This window comes from Styela clava, chromosome 7 (assembly GCF_964204865.1).
Source record: "Styela clava chromosome 7, kaStyClav1.hap1.2, whole genome shotgun sequence".
NCBI classification, from domain to species: domain Eukaryota; kingdom Metazoa; phylum Chordata; class Ascidiacea; order Stolidobranchia; family Styelidae; genus Styela; species Styela clava.
Window position 1 is genome coordinate 11,013,800 of NC_135256.1, and position 19,824 is coordinate 11,033,623.

General features: G+C 34.6%; 3 protein-coding genes across 3 annotated transcripts; 2 read left to right on the forward strand and 1 right to left on the reverse strand.

Annotated features, from left to right (window-relative positions):
• The first annotated feature begins 3,391 nt into the window (after positions 1 to 3,391).
• LOC120328314 (pre-mRNA-splicing factor ATP-dependent RNA helicase PRP16-like) lies at positions 3,392 to 6,956 on the forward strand. The gene has a single exon (XM_039394759.2). It carries the CDS (start codon positions 3,428 to 3,430, stop codon positions 6,851 to 6,853), a length of 3,426 nt encoding a protein of 1,141 aa, XP_039250693.2. The 5' UTR covers positions 3,392 to 3,427; the 3' UTR covers positions 6,854 to 6,956.
• A 758-nt stretch (positions 6,957 to 7,714) lies between these two features.
• Positions 7,715 to 10,520, reverse strand: LOC120328135 (protein TEX261-like). The gene is made up of 5 exons (XM_039394545.2): positions 10,324 to 10,520; positions 9,940 to 10,019; positions 8,606 to 8,827; positions 8,111 to 8,228; positions 7,715 to 8,028 (listed from the first exon to the last, which is right to left on the reverse strand). Exons 1-5 carry the CDS (start codon positions 10,391 to 10,393, stop codon positions 7,913 to 7,915), a joined length of 606 nt encoding a protein of 201 aa, XP_039250479.1. The 5' UTR covers positions 10,394 to 10,520; the 3' UTR covers positions 7,715 to 7,912.
• Positions 10,521 to 11,196: 676 nt separating this feature from the next.
• LOC120327768 (sperm-associated antigen 16 protein-like) lies at positions 11,197 to 19,745 on the forward strand. Its single transcript, XM_078114378.1, has 16 exons — positions 11,197 to 11,367; positions 11,719 to 11,765; positions 12,278 to 12,379; positions 12,920 to 13,044; positions 13,447 to 13,515; positions 13,960 to 14,028; positions 14,123 to 14,230; positions 14,930 to 15,047; positions 15,562 to 15,771; positions 16,035 to 16,168; positions 16,653 to 16,796; positions 17,560 to 17,745; positions 17,894 to 18,020; positions 18,213 to 18,278; positions 18,582 to 18,708; positions 19,493 to 19,745. The coding sequence occupies exons 1-16, from the start codon at positions 11,328 to 11,330 to the stop codon at positions 19,666 to 19,668; spliced, it is 1,848 nt and encodes a 615-aa protein (XP_077970504.1). The 5' UTR covers positions 11,197 to 11,327; the 3' UTR covers positions 19,669 to 19,745.
• The last annotated feature ends 79 nt before the right edge of the window (positions 19,746 to 19,824 follow it).

The following is a 19,824-nucleotide window of genomic DNA, read 5'->3' on the forward strand; positions in this document are numbered from 1 at the left end:
GCAATAATGAGCCCATATATCACAGAGATGACAAAGATCTGTGTGTACAAAGTTTTCCTTTATGTATAACCCAGAGTCACAAATTATGTACTAATATTTTGGAGATAATAAATCTGTAATGAGTCCAGCCTTAATTTAATATAACAATAAGTGAAATACCACAGTCACATATTCTGGGGTGGGACTGCGGGAACCAATTCTGTTACTGTTGCAGCACTGTTTTGGATGGTACAATAGAATTGTTTCCTGCGCTTATTTTCACAATTGAATTGCATCAAATTGCCTCAGTCCTAAGGGGATGGTTGGTCAACACCGAATAGTTCACTATTTATTATATTATTTTCAAATATGAAATTTCGAATACATTCGAAAATAAAATAAAGTAATTGAGGCTTATCTATAGTAGCCTATATAAAGGAATTTGCATACAATAAACAATGAAATAACTGTTATCAACAACATGTTGTCTACCATGCATTTCATGATTGCAGATTATTGCTATATATTTTCATATACCATGAGTTACGTTATCAGAATTAAATTAATACGACAAGCATTTAAAATAGAGCTATCGGTCATGGATTTGAACATTTTGCGCAACACAAAATCATCCTAGTAAAGTTTGAATACCAACCATTATCCAAATTATTTGCCAAAAAGCGGGATAAAGTATAAATTATATTTCTGACTTGCGACAATTTTTTCGTGAGTACGTAAACACGAATGAAAAATTAATTATATTCGGGCACTTCAGTGTCCGCATATATATCTTTCATTATTTTATCATTACGAAATTATGAATATGGAATTAATTATAATCGGACAGTTTACCACACATTTAAGTCTATGGATCACCGTTGTATTTTGTAAATACGAAAATAGGAATCAAAAAATAAATAACAATCGCGCAGTTGACCACACATCTATGTACATAGATTGCCGTGGTATTGTGCCCGAATATAATTAATTTTTGATTCCGTATTTCATTCCTCTTAACTCTGTTAACTTAATATCTGTTTTTAAAATTTTGCAAGCAGTTCACGCACGAAGACTTTAAATAATGATGTATTAGTCAAATTGAAGTCCTGTTAGACCACTGGTTCTTAACCAATGTGTCATGGCCCACTGGTAAGCCTCAGAGCCATTTTGAGGTGGGTCACAAACATATTATAAATTACAAGGTTAGTTGATTGGAAAAATTGATTTGATAACAAAATCAGCTTCACGCGTCTTGAAAAACAAGATATCTATTTGCAAAACATGCCTCGCCGTAACCCACCCAATGTGGCGCAACAAATCCATTATACGGCAGTAACTAGAAATGAGTATATATATATAGCAATTTGCTTGCACATTACATCAAAATTAAAAACATTATAACGAGAATGTCATGGCCTTCAATATTCGCCAGGCTCGAACTGAGCATACCATATATAAAAAAGTAACATAAAACGAATCCATTGTCTCATAAATATTAAACTAATATATTAAATTTTCTTCACTATCCGTCGGAAGAAATTTCATCCACTTCGTCCTTTTAGTTTTCAGCTTTTTAGTGACTTCAACCACATCAACACCAGTCGGAAGAAATTTCATCCACTTTTTCCTTTTAGTGTTCAGCTTTTTAGTGACTTCAACCACAATAACCCTCGTCCAAAGAAATTTCATCCACTTCTTTCTTTTAGTGTTCAGCTTTTTAGTGACTTCAACCACCTCATTATTCGTCGGAAGAAATTTCATCCACTTCTTCCTTTTAGTGTTCAGCTTTTTAGTGACTTCAACCACCTCATTATTCGTCGGAAGAATTTTCATCCACTTCTTTTTTTAGTGTTCAGCTTTTTAGTGACTTCAACCACCTCATTATTCGTCGGAAGAAATTTCATCCACTTCTTCCTTTTAGTGTTCAGCTTTTTAGTGACTTCAGCCACCTCGGAAGAAATTTCTTCCACTTCTTCGTTTTAGTGTTCAGCCTTTTAGTGTTTTTTAATATTTCACCTTTGGGAACACTTCAACTTCCGTTTTTCCGCCACTTCATCCGTTTCTTCCTTCAGCCTTTTAGTGTTGTCCTGTACGGGGTAATTGTACTAACATACATATTATCCGAATCTTAGAGCGATTTCCCGTCACTCCCACTCTTTGTGAAATTTTTCGCTTATTAGTGAAATTTCTCTGTCCACACAACCCAAGCGTATATTTCCCGTTGCTTCCATTTTCTAGTGCAATTTCTTCTAAACATACTCTGAAATGAGTATTTCCCGTACTTTAACGCGATTTGCCGTCGTTCCCGCATTTTAGATAAATTTTCACGTACATACACCCCCAAGTGTATATTAACCATTGCTTTCGCTTTCTAGAACAATTTCCCCTAAACATACCCCAAAATGAATATTTCCCGTACCTTAAAGCGATTTTCCGTCATTCCCGCTTTTTGTGAAATTTCCCTCTTTTTAGTGAAATTTCCCATAGTTCCCGTAGTTCCCGCATTTTAGTGCATTTCCCGTAGTTCCCGTTTCCCGCATTTTAGGGTTGCCCCTTATTACGCCACTGTGACGTCGAAAAAACGTAATTTTTCGGTAAGGTGGGGGTTAGGATGAACATATGCAAAAATTGTTGAGCCATACCAACTAGAAGTGCATGTGGTACTAAACTATACCAGGCCCGACTTGATGGTGGAGGGAGCCGTAACCGACCAGCGTTTATGTGAACCACCCTACGGCGGCTTGAAGTTCAGCAATCCTCTTGCACATAACCATCCTCGCACTGCCGCATGGGATTCGAACCTGCGAATCCACGCAGAGTAATCTGGGGTGCGGTGGCGAGCGTATCCCTAACGCCTAGCACAATGAGCCACACCGCTGCGCATATTTTCACGTCACATTTTTGTTTGGCGATATTTGAGGAGTTACCGTACAGATTACCATACTTCGCTAGACCCGTTATTTGTTTTGGATGTATGTCCCCCAAAATAGACTACAGTCTAAAATTTAGTTTTGTCATTTTCCTGATAAGCTAATTGAGTGCCGTATTTTACCATGCAACAATATGATTAAGCCGTTTTATTGAACTTTACTGTCCCAGAGATAAATATAAAAATGTATGTATATATGTTTATTCGTCTCGTAAAAGCAATATAAAAGAATTAGTAATTATAAATACTGAAGACGGGATGTATGCACAAGACCATACTGGCCTAAAACACGAATGTGCGGCATACACCCCTTCTGATATGTATAATATGGTCCTTTATACAGATAGTTGTGCAAGGAGGGTGGGTGGGTGTGGTAACAGAGGTTAGGGTGAAGTATACAAAACTGTTTGTACAAAATTGTTTACATTAAAACAATATAGACTATATATAGTTATATCCATGTTGCAGATATTAACCCTCTTATCTTCGATTGTACAATACAGTTATTAGACACTTATAATGGATGACAATGATGACGAAAGCATTCATCGACTTGAGGGGACAAACAACAGTGGAAAAGTTTTTGGATTAATTGTAAAAAAGGATAAGCACTCTAGCAAAGAGCAGCATGTTTTCAAAAAGCCTTCATTGCTGGGACTCGATAAACTTGCCGATCAAAAGTATAACAAAGAAAAGGGGGCAACAAATTATCATGGAAGAAATTATCGGCCAGCCAGAGTTGAAACACCTTCGTATACCGGTGGTGTAAGTGATTCATATAAAGAAAAAGCAAAAAATCGTGAGGAAAAACGAAAAAGAGAAGGGTATACCACTTCAAGTGATAAGAAACGTCATGATAAGGGTCGTTCGAGCGAAAGGAAAGACGACAGTAGAAAGCGAGAAAAGAGAGATGATCGCACTCCTAGGCATTATAAGTCTGATCGTCGCATGCAAACCCCTTCCAGAAGTACTTGGGAGGAGGAGGAGTCAGGATACGGTTCACGGCGATCATGGGAATCACCATCGCCAGCCCCATCATATTATAGATCTGAAAGGTCCCATCGTCCGACTAGTTCAAGGCGTCCTAGAACATTGGAGACACCATTACAAACACCAGCTCATCGTTACAATGAATGGGCAGATGATAGAAAACGCTTCAAAGAAACTCCAAAACGAGATGGTGAGCGTGATGACAGTGATGGCGGAGATTGGGATGACGTAGATAAGCAAGCTGATAGAGATTGGTACATGATGGACGAGGGGTATGATGAAACACATAATCCATTTGCTAATGCTTCAGATGAATATGTGCAAAAACGAGAGCAGCATATGAAGACTCAAAAAAGAGAGAAAATATCTGCACAACGAAAACAAATTAATGAAGACAATGAAAAATGGGAAACGAATCGTATGATGCGTAGTGGTGTTGTTTTACAAACTCACTATGATGAAGATTTTGAAGAAGACAATGCAGCTAGAGTTCATCTTCTTGTTCATAATATCGTTCCTCCGTTTCTAGATGGAAGAATTGTATTTACTAAACAGTTTGAACCTGTTATTCCTGTAAAAGATGTTACGTCAGACATGGCTATTGTATCACGAAAAGGTAGCCTCACAGTTCGAAAGCACCGAGAAATGAAAGAGCGAAAGAAAGCACAGAAGAAAGAATGGGAACTAGCTGGGACGAATATAGGAAATATCATGGGAGTTAAAAAGAAAGATGATGGTGAAGACCCATCAGAATCTGAGGAAAGCGATTTCAAATCTCAGCAAAGATTTGCTAATCATATGAATGAAAAAAATGAAGCAATGAGTGAATTTGCTAAATCCAAGACTATGTTGGAACAAAGACAATATTTACCAATATATGCAATTAAAGAGGAAATCTTAGGAATTATTCGAGAAAATAATATTGTAATTATAGTGGGTGAAACTGGTTCCGGTAAAACGACACAGCTCACACAGTATTTACATGAAGCGGGATATTCTTCACATGGGGCCATTGCTTGTACCCAACCACGTCGTGTTGCTGCAATGTCAGTTGCAAAGCGGGTCAGTGAAGAAATGGGTGTCAAGCTGGGAGAGGAAGTTGGGTATGCGATTCGATTTGAGGATGTCACGAGTGATAAAACACTCATCAAATATATGACTGATGGTATTTTGCTTCGTGAGTCGTTAAGAGACAGTGATCTTGATACGTATAGTTGTGTTATTATGGACGAAGCTCATGAAAGGTCTCTGAATACAGATGTGTTGTTCGGATTGCTACGTGACGTAGCAGCACGTCGACACGATCTCAAGCTTATTGTAACATCGGCTACTATGGATGCGAATAAATTTGCTCAGTTTTTTGGTAATGTTCCTTGTTTTACTATTCCTGGTAGAACTTTCCCCGTTGATATCCTTTATAGTAAAAATGTTGTGGAGGATTATGTTGAATCAGCTGTAAAGCAAGCTCTCCAAATCCATGTACAAGGTTTTCAAGGCGATATACTTATATTTATGCCCGGTCAAGAGGATATTGAAGTAACTTGCGAACAATTGACAGAAAGTTTAAATGAAATTGAAGATGTTGCTGTTCTGGCAGTTTTACCGATATACTCTCAATTGCCTTCAGATTTGCAGGCAAAAATATTTCAAAAAGCCCCTGAAGGAATTCGGAAATGCATCGTTGCCACCAATATTGCAGAAACATCATTAACTGTTGATGGAATTATGTATGTCATTGACTGTGGATATTGTAAAATGAAGGTTTTCAATCCTCGCATAGGTATGGATGCTCTGTCAATATACCCAGTCTCACAAGCCAATGCAAATCAAAGATCTGGTAGAGCTGGAAGGACAGGTGCTGGGACTTGCTACAGGCTATTTACTCTGAACCAATACAAACATGAAATGCTTGCATCAGCTGTTCCTGAGATTCAAAGAACTAACCTTGCAAATGTTGTTTTGTTACTAAAATCACTCGGTGTACAAGACCTCTTGTCATTCCATTTTATGGACCCACCGCCACAGGATAATATTTTAAACTCTATGTATCAATTATGGATATTAGGGGCCCTAGATAATACAGGTGCGCTAACGACATGTGGTCGTACAATGGTAGAATTTCCTCTTGATCCCCCATTGTCAAAAATGTTGATCGTGTCCTGTGAAATGGGCTGCAGTGCTGAAGTTTTAATCATTGTTTCCATGCTTTCTGTCCCATCTATTTTCTACAGGCCGAAGGGACGAGAGGAAGACAGTGATACCAAAAGGGAAAAATTCAATGTCCCAGAAAGTGACCATATGACATTTTTAAACGTCTATCAACAATGGAAAACGAATAGGTATTCCACAACTTGGGCTAATGAACATTTTGTTCATGCAAAAGCAATGCGAAAAGTCAGGGAAGTAAGATCTCAGCTCAAAGAAATTATGGACCAACAAAAAATGAGATTGGTCTCTGCTGGTAATGATTGGGATGTTATTCGCAAATGCATTTGTGCAGCATACTTCCACCATGCCGCTAGATTGAAAGGCATTGGTGAATATGTTAATATAAGGACAGGTATGCCGTGCCATTTACATCCAACGTCAGCATTATTTGGAATGGGATTCACCCCTGATTACATTATCTACCATGAACTTGTCATGACATCGAAGGAATATATGCAATGTGTAACATCCGTCGAAGGCGAATGGCTCGCAGAACTGGGTCCCATGTTTTATAGTGTAAAAGAAACTGCAGCTTCCAGGAAAGAAAGGAAGAGAGCAGCAAGAGATAAAATGTCAGAAATGGAAGAAGAACTCTATCTTGCTAACGAACAAGTTAAAAATCGCAAGCAGGAGGAAGATGAACAAATACAAAAGACATCAAAACGTTTGGTTATTGCGACACCGGGTAGAAAAGATGGAGTTGCGACACCAGCTACACCAAGACGTACTCCCAGATTTGGTATTTGAATTTCAAATCTGTCAACACTACTAGTCTTGTTCCACTCCCCTGTAGTATTTCTAAACTTCCTCAATCATTTTTTTGTACACCAATAAAATTCTATTGAGAACATTCAGTCTTATTTGTGGCCTGCCTGTGTAGTGCATGTTTCTAAATGCTACATGCAATAATTACACAAAGCAGACTGTTCAATAATCGCTACTCAGGAACAAGCTTGGCTGTTGAGTGTTGACTGTGTTATCGGGTTAGAACTAAGTCGTGTGTAATAATACATCAATTATGTACCAGTTTCATGTATCTGAAACAATTGACAGGCTGATAGTTATTACCATACATCACAAAGATTGGTCAATGAAACCTTTTTACCTTTCACCGTCAAATGATTTTGATTTCCTATGTCCAGCATCTGCCTTTGACAAGTGATAAAAATGGGAAATGGCCTTACACAAAATAACAAATTAGGCGGTTCAAAAATGTCCTGAAATTTTTTTATTGGACACACAAAGTGGGTCGTTTTTTGCTGGTAATCATCATGTTAGTATTTCTTCTCAATCTTGATTAATTAATGGACCAATTGCTCTGAATTTTTCACTAGGAGGGTTTTACCTATGTCAAAAAATTTTTTTGGCTCCTACGGGTGTGATGACATCATCGAAAATTCCCTGTTACGATTCAGCTGTGATACAGTACTGTTGGCTACTGTGACAGATTGCATAACTGTACCGCTTCCTGTCCATATATTTGAGCATCGCTCTCTTATTTGATGATTTGGGCATCGACACAGAGTAACCTAAAAGCAGCTCAGTACACCATATTCAAAATTGGAAGCGCACATCGAGCCTAAGTATACTTTATCTGAGATCAAAAAATTAGTTGTGTATCATAGGTTTATTAGTAGAAACACAAAAAAATCATACGTAATTTTAATTAAGCAATAAAAACCAAAGTAAAAAGTCAACAAGTGGAACAAACACTTTTGCTTCACCAATTGTGATTCAAAGCTCTATGCCCTAATCTACTCCAAACTTAATAATCATGACTGCTTCGCAGAAATGTTAGCTAGATAATCAGTATCGCTTGGCTCGTGATGGAATTACCATATTTTTACAGCCCTCTGCAAAGGTGAGAAGGACAGATCTTTTCTTTTTTCCCTTTGTCATATAATGAGACAGAACATCGTGATCTGGAAAAAATATACAAAAAAAGTGAGCGACCTATGCTCAGTAAAGTATATATAAATATTTTAATTCATAAATTTCAATTACCTGAAGATTCGCTTAGCAAAGGTTGCACAGTTGATGGCAGTACATTGTCACCAGCTGATAGTGATATGAAGAAAGTAAATGGTATCACCCACAAACATAGTGTGAAGAATGCCATAATCTGTGAATAAAAAAGCATATTAACCATATTTAAATCTCAAATATCGCCACATCATTCTAATTGTTTGCACCTCTGATTACCCTGAGTGGATCTGCGGTCCAAATCCTGTGCATAGCCGCATAGACATACAAATTGGAGAATTTCCCACGGCACCCCTGACAATATTTTACGGCACACCGGTGTGCCGCTGCACCCCGGTTGAAAAACACGGCCCTACATTGACTGGCAACCAGACGAGAGGCCGTGGTACACCATATGATTAAGCAGTCTTGTTGGCTTTGTTATCCTCTATATATAAAAATTGGGGAATTCAAAATAGGAAAACATTCACATGTAATAAGGGCTGGAAAAAGATAAATAAATAAGGTGTAAATTACCTCTGCAAACGAGTAAAAGACATCGCTAAAAAATTGAAAGGCAAAGTAATGATTGACAACAACTAATACAACAGTGAGAATAAAGTTCGGTGAAGACATTTCGATAAAAGGAAATGTTCGGAGTAATCCAAATTCGACAACATTTGTAAATAATCCAAGTACAATGATTGTGAATGGAAAACCTTCAAAAATCCATAACCCAATGTAAATCCCACATGAAACCTGAAAAATAATTAAATGAATTAATCAACTTACGTACTGAGACGCTCACTAAATGTTGAAAGCTTTTCAGATTATTTGAAAAAACAGAACCCATGTCATTAGAAAAATATTGTAGAGAGTACATAACTTTTGTGCAAAGCATTCTTCTTGTGTAAAATAATACAGAAATTTGATACAGTTTGTGTTTACATCAGTGTTTCCCAACCCGAGTTCGCGATCTCAAATGAGTCCGCAGAGCGTTCGAATGAGTCCGCAACGACCAAATTGGAAAATTATGTAGTAGTATATTTAATGTAGGTCACTAACCTTTTCAGTATCGCGAAATTCATTGCGGGGCGAAAACCTTTTTACCATACTTAAAGTACAAGCCAAGTTACGATTTATGTTAGTATTTACATAAGACATAAAAGGCAAGTTTATTCACATAATATTAATCGAGTCAATAATTACTGAGGGCTGGGCAAAATATTCGAACAGCAAACTATCAGAATACCTGGTAATATGTGAATTGGACACAGCACGTCAATCGCGCTGAATCAAACGATTGGATTGCACAACGGACTCGCAGATTTCTGACAAAAACACGAGTTTACACGTACTTTTCGCTTCCGTTAAAATTGAGTGTTATATTTGTGCTTTTTATTTATTTGTTTCCCGTAACATCATTGCTACATTTTTTAATGAGCTTATTGTGCGCCAATATCGCATGAATTTCACATCTTTTCAGTGGGCCAGGCCATTTGGTAAAATTCGAATCAGCAATACAAATGACAAAAATGTAACATTTCAGAATTTTCCGAACGGATATATTAATTTGAATATGAAATACCATTAGGTGAGTTCTATCAGACTTCAATGGATACGCAGTAACAACATTTCGGAGGATTTGTTTCAAAGCAAAAAAACAACAACATAGACTCGATAGAAATTGCTGGCTATCAAATGTATCACTTTCACAAGGAAATATATCTTGTGAATGTGATCTACAAATTTCAGTATGATATAGTTAATATAAAATATATCAGGGAGTTCCTATAGAGATATAATAAGGCCATAAAAAATATGATGGCATATAAAGCTAAAATAAGAGGAAAGACATATAACTACTTTACCATGAGCATTACTCTTAAAATTTTCTCTGTTATAACTGTGTATTCTTCAATAAGTTCAGCCAAATAATACAATGCAGCAGCTGAAATAATAACAAAATGTGGCTGTTTTATTAATTACAATTATGACTCAGATTTAATAGTTAAAAGGTTGGCAATACACCAGTTTGATTTCTCATAGTGCAGTGAATTAAATTCATGAAGGCAGTAAGAAGCCCAAAATTCTAGAAGTGGTAATGTCAATAAAAAATAAACAACTGTTCAAAATATGACTCGACATTGTTGACGAGTGATAGAATGTCAGAATGTTGACTCATGATTATAACACAAATAATATCTGTCACAGATTATTTTAGATTTATTATGAGAACAAAAATTGCAACTTACCTATGGACAAGGTAACAAACAATATTTGTAAAAGTATAGAAAACCAGCTTAAGAGCCACAAAAACCACATCTTTGCATGTAATGGTCAAGAAATGCTTCAATTTGCTGGAGAGAAAGTACGGTATGACTGTGCATGAAAACTGCAAAACAAACCTTACTGCCTTAACTTACAATACACTTCAACTATGCTGTTTCAAATACAAACGAAATATTTAAACTATGTACAAGTGAAAATCATTTGAAGTTGTTTAATGATGATTTATAACAATAAATTCCGACATTGCATAAAAGGATATATTGAGACCTAACCTAGTTCCAACGTTGAGACACTGCAGTATCTGTCAATGTTAGGCCATTAAGTAAACTGTTACCAGTACTATGCAGGATTGGGTTGAATCATTTCCATTTTATCTTTCTGTCATTAGTATTCATATATTGCAGCAAGCAACTGAGCAGCGGTAGCTAATTATCCAATGGATTATTAAGTAATAATTAGTGAATCAGCGTTCGGCTTTTTGAAAAATTGTATTCGGATACTAAATTTATACCAAATCCAAAAATATGAAGCAAAATATTCTACAGTGGTGCTGCCCCATCTCAAAACGGTTTGCGACCAGCGGAACGAAAAATCATATCGAGCGACGTCATCTGTATGTTACGGGTGGGTAACAAGCAGACGAAAAGCGACAGGAACAAATCCGTTCAGGGCAGAAGGTTGTTGAAAATTTATTATTATTTTAATTACTGTTCTGTATATTTTTAATTACTATATATTTTCTGTAATATTTATCAAACACATAAGTAATGTAATTTGGAGAATTCAAATTTTATTGAATTGTATACGCATGGTTGCGCATATCCATAGTAACATTATGCCACATTCAGGAATTATTGTGCTGCTTTCGTGCCAGATTTTGTTTTGCTGTCGCCTTTTTTGAGTTAAGTTGTAGGATAGTATAAACACAAAATACTTTTTATTTTGATTTTTACATTGTCAAAAAATTATGACATCGGAAGCAGAAGAAGGGCCCTTTTATCTGGAAGGTAAGTCAACTTAATTGCATTGAATAGACTTGACTTGAATGGTACCAGTATTTCGGTGAGCGGTAAATTCTGAAATTATAGTACAGTAGTATCTTAGTGCATTTCATTTGGAACTAAATATGCTGACATCAGGAAATAAACTGTCGCTTATCATGAAATATAAGCTATTCACATTATTTTATGAAATTGCTAAAATAATTCCATAACATAAAATTATAAATATTATCAATGACTAGAAGAGAAACGCACACGGATTTTTTCAACATAGCCTATATAATTGGCATTATTGCTTTTTGTGTCATCTTTAATATGAATGCTGAAATGAATATCGTTTTTTGTTTTTATCAACAGAGGTTTCAATACCGAATGATTCAGATGATGACTTCCAATATGAAGAGGTTAGTTTTGGGAATTGATTTTGCCGTGCTTTTAAAATTATCAAACAAAATATGGCACTGAATAGATGAGTAACAGGGTTTGTGATTTTTTAGGAAGCAAATTTTATATTGATGAATCACATCATGAAACATTTTTCATTTAATAAATAAATTATTCATTTTCCATGACCAATAAAAGCTTTCATGAACACTTTTAACATAGATTCAACACAGCACAATACAGTATTTCAAAAATGTAGTAATACAATTTCAGGAAAGCCATTAAAAATGTTTATCTGTCTCAATATTGTTATTGATATGATATTATTAATCAATATATCGAAAATATAGTATCAACTTTTTCTTGCATTTCCATGAAACAATAAATATAAAATTTGTTTCTTTGTAAAAGTATGACATTGAAATTTAAGTATTGCCTTCTAAACTTAAATACTCACATGATTTTGACACTATATGCCTTTTGACAAGATGTTTTTTTTTCAACTAATTGGTATGTATTTTCAATTTGTCAGGTTCCAGTTGAAGACGAAGCTAGTACTGTTGATTTTTTAGAAGATTTAAATGATGCAGTTTATGCAATAGAAGAAGCAAGACAGAATAAGCTTTTAGCAGGAGTATGTTATGAATAATTCTTCAGTTGAGTTTTTCAAACTTAATATTATGTATTTGATACATTCACTTTTGAACACAAAATTACGGTATATATTTCAGAAATTTTTCTCAATATCATGCATTAAGCAGGATGCACATTATGTGGTAAATTGTTGAATTTCGAGTATTGACACAACGTAGCCATATTAGGATACAAGTTTTGATTGACTCCAGTTTCCTAAAAATTTTTGAATCCAGGTCCCCACTTTGAATTATATATAAATTCATCCCCAAAAACTACTCTCTTCGTGACATCTTAGTTCATTTTGTAAATTTTGACTCTGATTGCAGAAGTCAAATCTGACAAGTAAAAAAATTAAATCTCAAGATTTTTAAAAATTCGTTTCCAGCTTCCAAACAATTTTGATTTCAAATTCCAGTTTTTTAAAATACAATCAATATATGACCACAACTATTCTCTACCAATGGAAGGTAAATGTTTCATTACATGCAAAAATATATATTGTAAATTAATTATGCAATATAACTTTTCATTTGAACAGGGTGAAATAACATCATCTCGTGAAGCAACAGTGACTCAACGACCAGAAGTTATTGATGATTTTGTTCGAAATTTTTTTCTTAAAATGGGATTAAACAGAACATTAGAATGTTTTCAAACAGAGTGGTAATTATTTATACTCAAATTTGAGTAAATGGGAATTTTGCACAGTCATGACAATCACAAAACACACTCTTACTAATGTTCCTGTTCATTTTATGTAATTTGTTGTAAATCTCGACCTGGTAATAGTTATTTGAAACTTCTATCATAATGAATTTTTTTGTTCAAATAAGTATTTGAATGAGAAATTACTAAATTATTATTAAAGAGCAAGACATACGTCTTCACGTTGTTATTCCAAATATCTGTACCTGTTAAATTAATGTTTCGTCATTTTCAAAAATATCCATATCTTATTTTATATTAAACTCTTGGTTGATAGAGATCTAATTGACTGCTTACTTTACTACTCATTACTCAATGTTTTCAAGTAATTTTTCCAAAACCAAGTATCAATTTTTTTAGGTATGAGTTACAACAGAAAGGCTTATTGGGTGATGAAGATATTGGTGTGGTCCCTGATGCGTATGCAAGGTAATTACGAAATTTATATTTCAAACATTTATTTTTTTTTCAGTTTGCTGATCGAGTGACAGTTCACTTCTTTCATGTATTGATATGGATTCATTTTTTGAACAAGACTTTACACAACTAACCATTAGGTTGAATAGCCGCATATCCTAAATATTACCCTTAATTCCTTGTGGGCATGGATCTAATCTCGAAATTGTAACTTTTGTTGCTAACATAGTTCATTGTTGCTAACCAGTGTTCATGACTAATGTTATTAAATACATATAAATGCAATAATAAATCTCTGACTTCTCAAGCCAATATCAAAAAAGCATAAAACTTCGAACTAACTTTTGAACACCCGCAGTGTTGTATCCAAAAAAGCATATGAACCACAACAACATGGAGGAAATAAAAATAATAATTCCATCATCTGTTGCTCATGTAATTTCCTTTTATTGTCAGAAACCAATTTCTAAACGATGAAGTCAAAAGACTAAAGAAAGAAGTTGATAAATTTAGATCAGCAGGAAGGTACAGAACTTTATAACTAGTTTTGCTGTATTTTATTGCACTTTACAAAGATTTCATCTTAGTTTATTATTTATATGCTGTATCGTTGTAACAGTAAAGCAAGAGAAGCATTTATCAAAATGCAAAAAGAAAGAGATTATCATAGAATGCATCACAGAAGAGTTGTCCAAGAGAAAAACAGACTTATCGAAGACATGAAAAGGTACTAATTTATATTAATATGAAATATAAAAGGTTTAATATTGATTTCTATGTATTTGAATATTTTGTTCATTCTCATTATCCTTTTATATCATTGATTAATAATAATTTAGGCGAGCGTTGCTGACCAGAGCGGTATTTTGGTATTTTTATTGTTTTGGAGGGAAAAATTTCATTTTTTAGGTGTTGTATCACTAAAAATTCTTACCGGTACTTATGTCATATTATTGTAATATAAATTTGTGCAAAAAATATAAATCATTTAATTTATATAAAAGCCAGTGTGTGTATTGCACATATCACTTGCTAATGACCCATTAAATACTGCTCAACAAACAAAGACAGATTTTTTTACGCATGTAAAGAGAAGGATGTATCAAAAAAAGTTGGGACCCACTGCCCTAGACAAGTTCAAAATTGTTCGATGATAATATATATATAAACATACATACTTTTTGAACCCATGATGTTCCAAATAGAAGTTGGAGTGGAATTAATTACGAATGTGTTATACAGAGAATTTACAATGAAACTATAAACATGAATATGAATGTAAAGGAGCATGATAAAAAAATGTCGATGCAATACCATTTGTTAGATATTGTACAGGGTTTATGTCCACTTTAATATTATTTACTTTGGGTAACTCTTACGGTGAATAAGAAAGTTTTAGTAGATTTTGAATTGTTTTTCTATTTAGACTTAAGAGTCACTATAAATCGTATGAACCTACACTTCGACAACTAAAACATAAATACGAACTAGCCATGAAGGAAAAAATGTTGACGCGATTGGAAAGAGACAGGGTTGTTGGACAGGTGACAATATTTTGAAGAGCAAATTTAAAAATACCAGTAGTCATGCTAGAATATGGGAACCATGCTCATAAGTATTGAAAGAAGGGAAATTGGTAGAAAGCAAACACACGACAATGTTTGTGTCTATAAATTGTACATAATTTACCAGGGATGTGATGTCACAGTTTGGCATGTTTCTATCTTCAGATTTTTAGTGGTAATTATTGAAGACAAAATTTATGATAAAATCTCAAAAAAGCATCTTATTGTCGAAGTATTCTCAACTGACTATCGAAGAAGACATGTTGTCTCAAAAGTTTTTGTTACCAAAATTTGGTCCTTTTGGAGTTCCTCTAAATTTTCCTCAACCTCGAATTGGTCCCGAAATATTAGGCAGAGTTGTTTTTTCGAATGGCTCTCAGTTTGGTGTCAGGTGTGAAATTTCCCCGCTCTCAGATCTTTATTTTACTTTGGATATTGGCATTTTATTTTTGTGACATGTTTAATTTCAACTCCATTGATTTATTTTACTCAGGCTACTGGTCTGCAAGCAACATTGAGAAACCTTGAAAGTGGCAAAGACGAACCTATACCATCAGTTATTGGTTACAGAGCAGAACGTATGCATAAACCTGAGGGTCCAACTCAACGAGCTTTGAGAGAATCTAGAATGGAAAAGGAAGCTGTAAAATTCCAAACACCTCCGGAAGAATCAGCACAATCTGTGAAAGACACTCACTATAAAGTAAAATATTTTAAAATTTTAGTGATTTTGAATTGTGATCCTTATTATTGGTAAATATGTGTTTGTTTAATATTTATGTTTATTTTGTTTGATTTGTATTTTAACTACAACTTGATAAGTACAAGATATTCGCAGCATTATAATTTGCGATACTTACCTTTACAGCATGTAAATGATTTGACATTTTATCTCAAATTATCATTTATTCATCTTCTGCGACTATATGTCTGATTTCTAATTTGTCTATATTTTCAATTTCCTAGGACAGTGAATTTCCACATGATGATTGCGTGAATCCACTATTATCTCTCGCTTATCCGGTTCCTACTCACCTCACAAGGGCTGGTGGATTGAAACTAACAAGTACAATAAAAGCTCATGATTTGGCCGTCAGCAGGTAAAAGTATATCAACATGTTACTTCCTCTGTATATTCATATGTTCTTATGAATAGCGCTTGGTAGTTGGTACCTATCTATGTTGGTGTCTCAGGTTAAAGATTTTATAACTTGAGCCAACTACTTCACTTGAGTTGCAAATTGGATAGAATATTTGTTAAACTGGGAGAATTATTTCAAAATCTGCCTTTCAAAATCATAGGAACTTTTTATTAGTTGCAGCGTGAGAGCTGAAATATGAGATCATTGTTAATGTAGTTTGAATATCACTTATAAGTAGTTAAATGAGAGGTATATTTTTTAGGATCAGGAAGATTTTAATTTTGTCAAATGAAACAAAAATTGAGAAAAAACATTTTTTCTCAAATTTGACAAACGATCAGACAATCATCGATCAAACACATGTTTGAAATTTAAAGAGCTTGGTTCAAGACTGGGCTTCTAAGAACCAATCTAACTAAGTATTATCGAATGTTCAATTTAGTGTCCGTATTCATCCTCGAAAACAAGTTGCTGTGACAACTTCTGATGATAGGTTATGGAAAATGTGGTCATTACCAGATGGTGAGATCATCATGACAGGCGATGGACATACAGACTGGATTGCTGATTGTGATTTTCATCCAGAGTAAGTAATAAATGAAATTGGTAACTTATAAAATACTCAACTATTTTCACCAAAATTACCTTGAACGCGCAGTTTCTCAGCTCTCTAGGGATTATTCGCAAATCGAGATAGCGCTATTCTCATCGTTTATTATTGTGTTACATTTCTTTCCATATATAGTTAAGTGCAAATATAAGTAAATGATAAAATAACCTTCAAAACTATAAAAGTCATTTAATATTAATAAACCTTCACATATCGACAGTCAATGGTACCAATGCACAAAAATAAAAAATCTGGTGAGGTCCAAATGAAATACTCGATTTATCCTGACTCGGACCGCGGTCTGCCAGTTTGAGTATCCCTGCTTTATAGGATCAGGATCTTTCATTTCATTGTGTGCTGTGCCTTAACATGTATTTTACTCTGAACAATGCCTTGTACAAGCAGACAAGATACAAAACTTGTTTGCAAGGACTGAAATATTACTAGTTCGGAATCACCTTCCACTATTAATGATATGATGAGGTGGGCCAGGAGCATGAATCTAAAATCTTCAAACTGCAATGCCAACTTGGTTAGGTTTAATGTTTAGTCAATAGGTGTAGTTTTTTACTTTTCTTGTATTATATCTCTTGCTGAAAAAATTCAATGGGCCATAGAATTTTTTTGCAACGAAAATGGGCCACGAAAGAAGAGAGGTTGAGAACCACTGTTTCAGCACTTTCACAAACCCAGACTGTAATTGCAAATTTGCTTCGAAAATTTTCATTTTTTCACCTAGGGGAAAACAACTGGTGACCGGAGGAGGAGACACAACTGTAAAAGTGTGGGATTTTGCTCAAGCATCTTGTGTTTTAACATTGAGTGAACACACTCATGCTGTTTGGGGAGTAACGTGGCATTCGTGTGGTGATTTTATTGCTTCATGTTCAATGGATAGTACTTCTAAGATATGGGATGTGAACAGGTAAGACATCTTCCTAATACTGTGATACCTCGGTAGTCAAATGTCTCGATACTCAAACGATTCGGTAGTTGATCAAAAATTCTAGTCAAATATGCTGTTGTACTTGAACGGAAATTCGGTGCTTATTTATTTTTTACTTTATTTTCAGTGAAAGATGTCGGTCGACTTTGCGAGGACATACTGATTCAGTGAACAGTATTATGTTCTTACATTATTCAAATACTTTATTAACTTCCTCTGCTGATAAAACATTATCATTATGGGATGCAAGGACGGTAAATATTGGTCTCAATTTTGAATCTTGCCCTGGTTTTTGAATGTAGTTCGTATTGTGAATTCAACTGAAGATAATTATGCTTTTTTCTACAATAAATTGATCTTATGAACCCAAGTTTCTGTTATTTTAAATATAATTACAATAATTTATTAATGGTTGAAATGTCTTTACCATTTTATTTATTTTACAGGGAATTTGTGCTCAAACATTTTATGGACACATGCATTCTGTAAACCACGCAATCTTCAATCTCAAGGTTTGTATAACTAGGTTGTCCATACTCCTTTTATTTTCATTAGAATTACTATTTATTTGAATAACATAAATCTGATATACCTAATTTATTGATATGTATATATTTCATGTAAATATTTCAGTGTGTGCATACTTGTACATGAAACATGTCCATGTTTTTATATTTTTTTCTTTATACAAATGCTGTTACATTTTGAGACAAATGATCACATATTTCCTATATAAGCCTAATCATCTTCAATAAGTATGGAACATCCTCCCGCTAATCAATTAGATTCATGACACAAAGTTTATGTATTTGTAGGGCAACACCATTGCATCATGTGATAGTTATGGAATTGTCAAATTATGGGACACAAGAGAGATTTCTCCGAGAGCAACAATAAATGTTGGACCTCATCCTGCTAACAAACTTGCATTTGACCCCACTGGTAAGTAATGAATCCAGTTTGATTTTGTCAAAATTATTTTTGAGTTTGTCGCTTGAATGGATCAAACGTAAGGTTTGGAATCTATGTATCATTTCAAATCCGCGGGAAGATCGAATGAGACAATATCAGATCGACTGTGTGGGGCACCATGCTGAGCGTTAGAATACGCTCGCCGCCACACCTCTGATTAATTAATTTGCAGGGGCGAATCCCTTGCGGGGATGGGTATGTGTGAGATTATTGCTGGACGTAAACGCTGGTCAGTTACGGCTTCCTCCACCATCAAGTACATGTTTCCGAAAAACAATTAACTGGCTAACTACCATATTCCCATACACGACATGAACTGGTAACCAGACGAGAGGGCGTGGTTCGCCATATGATTTAGTCGTCTTTTGTCTCCCCCGGAATAAATATGTAAATCCTATCCTATCTCCGTTAACATGTTGAGAGTACGCATTATGGGATTTTGTGTAGAATGCTTATGTGCTTAGGATTTCTGGCAACATCTCCATGCACTTTTATCGTTAACTAGTTAGTTATTGCCATATTTGATTGGTGGCCAAACAAGGGGCAATGCAAATATTCTGTGCTATGATCACTTCTCTCCTCTTGATTGAATATGATAATCCCAATCTTGGATTATATTTTTTTATTCAGAAAGCAATGGAGCAATATATTTATTGCACATTTTGGGGAATTACTCTTATACATAATTTTACTTTTGTTACCTACAATTTAGTATTGTAATCAACATTTACTAAATTAATTTATTATTATTCAGGCAAAATATTAGCTGTTGCAAGTAATGATGGTACAGTTAAGATGATTGACATGTCAGACAATGAATTTAACTATATATCTGGACATCAAGATGCCGTACAGACAGTTTCATTTGATCGCACTGGACAATTTCTTTTGACTGGTGGATCAGACGGAATCCTACAGTTGTGGTCGTAGCTTTAGATCAACCAAAGTTCTCTCCTTTTTTTTGAATATACTTGTTATAAATAGAAATATAAATTTTGAAATATGAAGTTTTTTAAAAAATAATGATGCCTGCATCTAACTGTTTTGAGGGGAGTAGGGAAGCTAAATCAGAAGTTTGATAAAGAA

Excerpts from the sequence above, each read along its gene's own strand:
- LOC120328314 (XM_039394759.2), top strand. The coding sequence starts at position 3,428 with ATGGATGACAATGATGACGAAAGCATTCATCGACTTGAGGGGACAAAC.
- LOC120328135 (XM_039394545.2), bottom strand. The coding sequence starts at position 10,393 with ATGTGGTTTTTGTGGCTCTTAAGCTGGTTTTCTATACTTTTACAAATA. Across the intron at positions 8,229-8,605 it reads TCTTTTACTCGTTTGCAGAG|ATTATGGCATTCTTCACACT; the intron begins GTAATTTACACC and ends TTTTATTCACAG. Across the intron at positions 8,029-8,110 it reads TTTGCTAAGCGAATCTTCAG|ATCACGATGTTCTGTCTCAT; the intron begins GTAATTGAAATT and ends TATTTTTTCCAG.
- LOC120327768 (XM_078114378.1), top strand. The coding sequence starts at position 11,328 with ATGACATCGGAAGCAGAAGAAGGGCCCTTTTATCTGGAAG. Across the intron at positions 13,516-13,959 it reads GTCCCTGATGCGTATGCAAG|AAACCAATTTCTAAACGATG; the intron begins GTAATTACGAAA and ends TTTTATTGTCAG. Across the intron at positions 16,797-17,559 it reads GATTGTGATTTTCATCCAGA|GGGAAAACAACTGGTGACCG; the intron begins GTAAGTAATAAA and ends TTTTTCACCTAG.